At 35.8% G+C, this 9,839-nt stretch overlaps 1 protein-coding gene across 2 annotated transcripts in view; it reads right to left on the bottom strand.

The window, feature by feature from the left end:
- Positions 1-8,902, bottom strand: part of LOC108768048 (R3H domain-containing protein 1) — a 42,574-nt gene extending 33,672 nt beyond the window's left edge. Inside the window, exon 1 of one of the 2 annotated variants that reach the window (XM_018518267.1) lies at positions 8,831-8,902. Coding sequence is in view for 1 of the 2 variants with exons in the window: in XM_018518268.1 (XP_018373770.1) it covers positions 8,831-8,846 (16 nt within the window). In the remaining variant the exon portion in view is untranslated. The remainder of the gene's footprint in view (positions 1-8,830) is intronic. The other variant, XM_018518268.1, reaches the window with a different exon arrangement.
- Between the last annotated feature and the right edge of the window lie 937 nt (positions 8,903-9,839).

Here is a 9,839-nt window from a genome sequence, read left to right as displayed (position 1 = left end):
CTCTCTCTCTCTCTCTCTCTCTCTCTCTCTCTCTCTCTCTCTCTCTCTCTCTCTCTCTCTCTCTCTGTCTTTTGTAAAATCTCCTAATTCGTTTCTTTTATGTCTTATACATCTACGCATTATACAGGTGCGACTTCTACATTGCTGAATCTTTGCATCATTGATAACGTAGAAAAACTGATTTCACAGGAGCAGCGTGACGTTTGTTTTTTATCGGCACATCTTATAGTATAAATATAAAATACAATAAATATTAATACTCGATTTTTTCACTTCCAGATAAGTTGTGGATAACTTTATCCAGGAGATATCTCCAGAGATGTAATCTGGAAGATATCTTCTGGATAAAGTTATATAGAGTGAAGGAATTGGGTATAAGTGTAATAACGTTCGATTGTTTGCACAACAATATAAATTGATATAACGATCAAAAATGAGCAAGTATAAGAGATATAAAAATAATATTTAAATATATTTAAGGACAAAGCAACTAAAAATTTAATACAAATTTTTGTACCCAGCAGGTGACCCACTGCGCATAATGGAGGAAGACCCTTCATCCGACTAATCAGAAATTGAGCTCATTTGCAGCGTGAAGGAGTCACAAGGTTTGTTCGCGTCGCATGCTCCAACGTGCTCCAACATGCTCCTGCCATAGTTCCTACTCTATTAAGTACATTGGAGGGAGTAGGAGCTATGATAAGAGTATGCGACGCGAACAAACCTATGTAAATTTCTGCAAATGAGCTCAAAATTTGATTGGCTGATAAATCCCCACTACTTCCAACCCATTGCGCACTCGCCGGAATAGGTCACCTGCCTAATTCCATCATGCAAAATTACTTCTATGCTCAATTTAAATTTTTTTTAAATTAATGTTTCATAATAAAGCATAGTTTGGCATGCAGTTCAATTCGAAATTCGAGGGTCATAAAATAGGCTAAAAAATGTGTTTTTGGGATGACTCTGTTTATTTAAATATGCACACGTAAAATACGTGTTAAAAAATTACTTCTCTTCCTCCCCCGCACAGATCGTGACTCCACCTGCCTATCCTCGACAGACTTTGATAAATTACAATACGCCACGCGATGGAATTCCCGCAAAAAGGTGGGGATATTGAAACGCGGTATGATTTAAATTTCCCTTCTCTTCCACGGCAAAGCGAGATATCCCGTGAGACATCATGATAGCGGGCAAATCATCAGATATCGTAGACCAGTGACTGACGAACTTGACCTTCACCTCAGCCTAGTACCTTCGATCGAGGAATCCCTTGAAGGATGATTATCAGAAGATACTTTAACTTATGTGTGTGTGTGTGTGTGGGTCTGTGTGTGTGACAGAATATGGTTCACACGTGACGTCGCCATACGTGGCCCACGTGCAGATTCCGATCGGCATGCCGTACCGATTTACGGAAAATGGGAAATAAGAAAGTGAAGAAGAGGTTGTATCGTGCGCTTGAAAAATCTGCATCTTCTTTCGACTGCCGAAATCCCGTAATTCGCCTTCTGACACGAGTACGTGCGCGCGTTGCGAATCGATCTGGCCGCGATTCAACTAATCTCGCGAGTGAGTCATCTTGCCTCGCTGTTGCCTTCGCTTCGCTCGCTTCGTCATGATGACCTTGAGAAACTAAAGACAATCGGCCACGCTTGCAGATTATCGATGCAATTCGTATGAACAGCGGATAGCAGGGCAATAGACGGCCGTTGTTCGCCAAAAGAAAAATATAATTTGTCATGACTGTTCGGGGATCATTTTAATTCTACATTTTCTTGTGTATTTTTCTTTATGGAAACCGAAAATTATCATAATAATGGTGCTCAAGGAAAAATTGAAATAGAAGTTGGTTAATCCTACTATGAATCAGTTCATACGATTGAATAACTGACAACAACTTCGTAACGATGTGAATAAAAGGATTTTATTCTTTATTTCAATGGCCGGTATTTATAGTCGATTCTTATTTCAAGACCGTCTCAAGTAATGTCTTAAGACGTTTATACAGCCCTCTGATTGATTCGTGATTTCTTAAGACCGTACTTAAGACGGTCTTGAATATAAGATCTGATTATGAATACCGGCCAATTACTAATTTTTCTTTGAGCATCATTATTATCATCATAATTTTCAATTTCTATGAAGAAAAATATATAAGAAGATATAGAAATATAATGAGTCCCGAACGATCGCGTAAAGATAAAAGTTATATCCCCCTTTCTTTGACTGCTCGAGCGGAAGCCATGCGATTCGGAAATAGAGGATAAGTCCTACAATGAGTCCGCAATGATGCTGGTAATAAATTTGCATCGCGAAATAGCGCGAGTATCAAGCATCAAGGAACTGAAAATCATAATGTTGAAAAAATCATTTTTGTATGTACATATATTTTCTATGCACGGAGACTTCTTATTTTGGGATCTTCAGTAAGTTCGTAATTGCATCTCTTTTTCTATATTACACAACGTTCTGTACGATGATATTGCTTTATTAGATTCTCACTTTTTATTGCACGAAATATGTTTGTCATCTATAAAAGTTGGCAAGTTCAAAATGGAAGACAAATTAACTTGTGACATAAACAAAGTTGTTTTAGCTGCAAACCATAGATATTGTAACAATAGTAATGGATTAATAGATAAATCGTTATTTATGCATTCTAGGATGACATTTCCTTAAGAGTTAGAAATACCTGACAATTATAATTATGAATAAAAAACAATGAATGTAAATATAGATGTAGATTTCATGTGCAGAATACAAAAATAAACGAAAAAAAAAACAAAAGTAACAAAATATAAAAATAATAGAACGAGATAGTAAAACAAATAATAGAACAAAATAAGCAAAGAAAAATTGAATAAAAAAATGAAATATAAGAAGGAAATGAAAAAGTCAAAGGCAGCAAAAATGAAATATGCAAAATTAATCATAACAAATATCAATTAAATCCGAATAAATAATAGATAGAATAACATATGCTTGAAATCAACAAGAAAAATAATTTCGTGAATAACTGGAATAATGTCATTCCATATCGTATTTTTATAGCGCTGCATCTAAAGCATTTTTTGTAAAACTCTATTCGGTAAAGAAAATACAAACATTGCTAGCCATTCTAATATAATACAAAATACTTCTTGAAGTTGAAGAATAAAATAACAATTGTGTTGAGACTAATCATACATAAATTATTAAATACTGTAATGCTGAACTAAAATAATGTTCGCATATAACAACGTTTCCTGAAATATATTGCTCCATAGAATTGTGACAAGAAAACATACTATAAATATAATAAATGTTACGTGTATGTAGTTAAATACACCACGGTAAATAAATATTTTCGACCACGTCATCGCAAACACGATTATCTTCCCTGTTTCGTACAAAATATAAAATATGCAGACATATTTTTAGATAACTTTTTACAAAAACAAAATTTCATGGAATCTATCAATACTATCTATACACCCTGAGATAGATATAAATTTTTAACGCTTATATATACACTCAGAAAGAATAGCTATACACTTAGAAAGAATATTTCAGGCGATGCAGTAGAATTTCCTCTGAGAAAAATCTCGCTCAGTTATATTCTGGAGGAAGGGGTTCCCCCGAGGACCGTACATGAACAGCGGAAGTGACACAACGTCTGACCAGGCGCACTTGTCACTACTGAAGCGTACGACTATAATGCCCTCGTATCACTCGCGCCGCGTTCGACTTCACGCTGAGTTACGCCACTCCGTCGTGGCGATTATTAGCTTCCGCGAAACGACGAGGTGACGCATGAGATTGGGAAGTATTAATTTATAATCTGACCGATTAAAGTGCCGCTGAAATCCCGAGACGTGCGGTCGCGGACTAGTGAAACGTTGATACTAACAAAACGCCCGGCGGACCGTTCGGTTTTGGTGAACGGTTTAAAACTATCGATTGCTGATCGCTAAAAAGGAAACCTCATTGCCATCGGTCACGCCACACAGCGATAATTTGTTTGATAACCGATGTGCCTTATGAGTATACTCGTAAGAGTCGAGGAGTTGATAAAGCAAATTGCACGTCCTCTCTTAAAAATTCGCGCCGAAAATCACGTCATCTTCTTGTTAGCCACTCACGACCTAAAAATGATCGTAGAGAGTATTAGCGAGTAGAATAAATACGTGCGCATTAACATGACGGTACTTCTATTTCAACGTGAAACATACGAGGGTAGGTGGTGAGAGAGGAAAAAGACGGAGGATCGTATAAATACTACTCGCCGGATTCAGCACGCGATGGCAACTGAGAAGGGAAAAAAGGCCTCGTCCCTGCAAAAGCATCGCCTACAGATCTCACAAAAATAAACCTTCGCCACATGCAGCCTTCATCCACGTGCACGCGAAGCCGGAACCACAATGTTACTAGGCGATTTACGGACACGGGGAAGGTTCGCGATTTATGACCAAGATTGCACGTTCTCTTCAAGTACTTGCGAGAGGATGGCATCCACCCTTCCTAAAATTTAGCGCGTCTCAAACTCGCCGAATGAGATCTTTTCATCACGGACATTCCACGTTCAAAACAACGGAAACAATTTTTCTCCAACAATTCACGAGATAATAAAGGTGTATATAATTTCATTTCTCATGAAATACGTCTGAAGAAAAGTGAATGACGAGATAACATATTCTGGCTCTTGAAGCAACACGCATTCCGTAGCTCTACAGTTCAACCCGAAAATACACGGAGAAAATTTTATATTTAAAATTACTATAATGTGTGGTAGTAGCTGCGGACTATCATGACAATTATAAGTTTAAATGTTATAGCTATTTTTTTTTTAAACAATAATGCAACATAATTTTTACACTTTTTCATAGTAAAAATCTTTTATTGCAAAATCAAAACTTGTTGAATAAAAGTTAGTATCGTAAAGAAGAAATAAGTAAAAAATATATACCTAGCAAATTTTGTTTGCGTACCATAGTAAAAATTAATTGTTTTCATGTTAGAATATAGCTTAAGCACTGGCTTTTAACAAAAATTACTTTATTTATGTGATAAAAATTAGTATTACCATAGTAAAAGTTATGTTGGAATCATGTTGTGATGGTCCATCGAAAATACGAGCCATAGTAAAGTGTAATTTAAAATTGTATTAAAACTTAATATAAAATTTTCTCTGTGTAGGACTCTTATCTCACTGTTATATCATTTAAGGTCCTGCCGTTGTGATTATTGTTTTCAGATTATTACTAAACGCAACATCAAATAAAAGGTCAAAATTTGCGTATTTAATTGATGATTTCTGTCTCCCCCTCCTCTCCTCCCCCTCCCTACCCCCTCTCTCCCTCTTCTCGACATACTGATGGAGCAGAGGAATCAACAGTCGTATTCAGTGTTAAACACAAGTTGGCAATAGGATCCAACTCCCGAAGGGCTGCACCCCCAAAATTAGAATCACTCTCTCTCTCTCTCTCCCTCTTTCTCTGCCATGTTGGAAACCTAGCAACCGTGCACACCCGCAACCCTTTCTCCATAAAAAGAGCGATACGTATTCGCATCACTCGCGCGTCTACGGCCGTGATACGTGACGTCGCCGCGTCGGTGGGAGGATAGCGACCGGAGGGAAATGAGTGGTAGTGGGGTAAAGTCATGAAAGTAGGGCAGTAGTGCGGTAGAGCAATCAATAGAGGTTAGATCATGGAAGGGTAGACCGGGTAGACGAAGGACGAGGAGAGAAAGGATATGAACTGGAGTGCAAATTTGGTGACGCGCATGGAAGTGAAAGAATGACAAGAGGAGAGGCTAAACGAGATGTTCCCTTCCCTCTCCCTCAAATTCATTAATCCTTATGAACCGCTAGGAACGAGTAGCTTCGTTTCGCAAAAGTCTCACAATAACATGATTCTTATAACATTACGGCTGTGATATAATTTTGGATCCACGTAGTGACAGTAATGTTATATACATATCGCAACTATTATTGTAAAATTTGAAATTATTGATATTCTCGAAAGTTCTTCGAGATGATTCACAATAAAATATCTTAAACATTATACCTTTAATAAATATAATGTTACATTTTTATTGCACCATCCTTAGGTTTTGTAACCTTAGGTAGGAAATAGTTTTTTAATTAATAAGATTTAGTGTCTTCTGCATATATTCTAAAATTTTCACTTCAAAATTATTACGGTGTGTCTAATAACAGATGATGACAAGTATAGAGCAGTTCAAAGTGTCAGATTTAAATCTGATCTATCTGGAGTAAATATCACGTTGCGAAATAATGTATAACGCATAGAATTCTGGAATTGAATCGTAAATCAATTTTGATCTTTCAAAAGAATCGGTCCTTTCGGTCCTTCAAAGATCTCATTCATATACGAATATTTAAAAAGTATATCTATATATATAGGAACAGAAAAAATCACAATATGAAAAAATGCTAATATGAGTCAACACTGGTTCTTAATGTGCATGTAATTTATTGACAGAATTATGACATTCCTACTTACAATATGCATACGTTCGATCCCTCGTTCGGATCTTCTTCAGTGTGTAAATTAATGTCGTAAGTTAAATGATCAAATTCAGTTGGCAATGGTTCGTCAATTTTCATAAATTTGTCAAGCTAATATATGTTTGATTTCCAAGCTTCAATGCGGCCAAACTCTCATTAAATTGCCAGATTTACTATGTGATATAAAATTGTATAAGTAATGTTATTGCGTTGAAATTTACAATTTGATTTACATGATATTCCGCCTTAAAGCACATATTAAAGATGTTGTCAGCCGCACGTTACAAGTTAAATGCGGATTGATTACGAAACAATGAACAAACTACACTATATTAAACTAAAACAACATTAGGAAACATTAGAAGAAACGGAAAGAGTTTATTACAGTTCTGATCGTACAATGATCGCACTCACATTTATCACAGATCTCATTTTTCAACTTGTGCAAATTTTATCAGGAATATACATTTATTTCTGATAAAATATAGACATTAATTTATTATTTCGACTTCGAAAGAGCACCGAGGAGATACTATTAAAGACAGCCGGTCTTACGGAAGTTGGCTGTTAAAATTTAAGTGATTAAGAATAAGAAACTGATAGTATATTATTAATTTTATTATATCTTAATTTCGTGGACACGTATATATGTATATGTTAAACTCAATAGTATAATACTCGATTATTTAAAATTTTGATTTTAATGTTATCGTCAAAGTTTGATTATCAATAGAAATGATAACTGTAAAAAACAATTTTGCGGCAATATATAAGACATAGAATTACAAGTATGCAAATATGTTTGTGCAGCATTTATATAATAACAAATCATGAATTTAATAATGTATTATCCAAATATTTATGTTAATCGCAAATTTAATTCAATTATCGATAATGTTATTGTTCTTCAATTATCTTCTCCAGACCCCATTGATAGTCACGAAAGGACCTGCCGTCTTTAATAAAATAAATCTCGTCGCACAATCGAAAGAATAGAGAACGAGGAACAGAGAATAAGAATTTCAGCCTATCAGAAAGCATATACCGTAAAATATACAGTTTCCGATAGGTTGAAATTCTGTTCTACGTTCCTATTCCTTTGATTATGCGCAGCCCTTCAAAGACACAGAGCATATAGACTGCGCCATCCATGTGTAAAATTGATCGATAAAAACGAGAGAAATAGGAAGCGAAAACGGCCAGTTTCTATCTCATTCTCTTCAACCAATCACAATGTGTTAGAAAGAGAAGAAGATTAACCGTCCTCACGCATCCTCTATTCCATTTTTGTCGACTACATTTGATACACTATTTCGATACGAGCAGCGCAGTCCATGCTCTATATTTCTGGTCAATATACATTCATACAATTCTGAATCCCGCAGCCTAGCACGATCATATCATCGTAACAACTCTTTCAAAACGAACAATACGAGCCAATGTATATCCTTTTGAAATCACGGCAATTAAATCGCAATCGCAGAAACCTTTATATAAATCCATATCCGGGACTACAATGAATTGGTAGTCGATGAGTCGGAAGTGAGTCTGAACGATAGTCGGTCAGTCGAAATACTCGGAATTGGTCGAAATCGATGAATTGGTGGAATTGGCCAACGGCCAAGACTATCGACTCATTGTAGACCCGGGCCATTGTTTTCGCAATGTTTTGCGAAACATTCTTCTTCAGTTTCTCCCGTTTCTCTTTCCTCCTATGCTATCAACAGCGACACTATACTATCATGATACGCCAAGAATTACGAGAAAACCCAAGGAACCGATGCCTTAATTTCGAGAATGACGATGAGAGTAGATCCGGAATTAGAGCAGGTCTCATTCGACGTCCAAAACAAAAGTCGAGCGAGCTACTATCAAGCATTGCATTATACATCTGTGAATCGTGAACCGTGTGACATGTCTGTCCATTCGTACTTACAACGGGAAGCGATTCGAGGAACTTGTGCACGTCTCACGCGATTTACGCCAGAGAGAGAGGTTATGACGCACATGCCGATACCACGACGCAACGAGATCGGACAGAATGAATATTGAGACGAGGAGCATCGACTGGTCGGCAGGTGATGATCATTTTCGAGACTTCCTATCCAGTTTTGAAGTCAGGACGATTACCGGATAGGTAATTACCTCTCAGCGATAGCAGCAAAGTGTTTCCTTTGATAGGGGGGGGGAAAAGATTCCCGGAAAAGAAAGAATACAAGCATGACATCACGCACGATATCGACTCGCGGTTCGTCCTTCCTCAATTACGTCTAATCGCAATCAGTTACAGAAAAGCACGATAATGTTACTCACCTGACTCCGCGCACATCCTCGCCGTAACTTCACCATTCCGGCAACTTTCATCGCGTTCGACAGCGAGTATTGTTGTCCTCTACTTTTTTAAAACCGCTAAACCGATCACTAATGCTATCTGTCGACAATTGAACGAAGAGTGAAAATTGCCGAGAATCAGCAAGAGCTCTCGAGACAACATGATACGTCAAAATGTTCCTAGGCTTAAAGGCTAAGTTGCAAATTGGCGCCAAATTTCAAATTTTAAATAAACTTATTTTATTTTAATAAACATTATTTGATTCATTATATATTTTGTTGCTATTATAAAATTATTTCATCGTTTTTTAAAATTAAAATCTTTATTGAAATTCTATCAATTGGGATAAAAAAAACAAACGTTCTTTTAAATAAATGGTGATACTTCCTTTATTTATACTTCTACGATATACATGTATTTTCTTCTTTTAAATCCAATGTCTATTATTATATTTAATATGTTGAATTAATAGACATAATTTTTCTAATATTTATTTTTAAGTATAATTAACTTCTAATTATATTTTTTGCAAATATATTTACATTTCTGAATTTTTTAGTCTTATCTCTATATCATGAACAAATTTAATAAATAGTAAAATTATATATAGGTAATTATTTTTTAATATAAAAGATAATATAATTTAAGATTATTTTTATTCAGATTGTAAAAAATATGTATTTTAGCGATATGGGAAACACAGGATAAGGTCTATTTATTTCCTTAAGCCTGTTTTACAATAAGGTCGCAAGCCGTAAACCGTAAGAAATTAACCAATCGTAGTTGATTATTTTTGTCATATCCAACTGTGATTGGCCAATTTTTTACGACTTACGACTTGCAATCCTATTGTAGGACAGACATTAAGGATTATTTATACAGGCCGTAAACTTACGTCATAATCTATAAAAATTCGCCAATCACATCGATTATTCCCCACTTACATGACTGTGATTGATCAATTCTTATAGATTACGGCATAAGTTAACA

This window comes from Trachymyrmex cornetzi, unplaced genomic scaffold (genome assembly GCF_001594075.2).
Source record: "Trachymyrmex cornetzi isolate Tcor2-1 unplaced genomic scaffold, Tcor1.1 scaffold748, whole genome shotgun sequence".
Taxonomy (NCBI): domain Eukaryota; kingdom Metazoa; phylum Arthropoda; class Insecta; order Hymenoptera; family Formicidae; genus Trachymyrmex; species Trachymyrmex cornetzi.
Note: the sequence above shows the minus strand (reverse complement) of the source record. Positions and strands in the feature narration are given on the sequence as shown.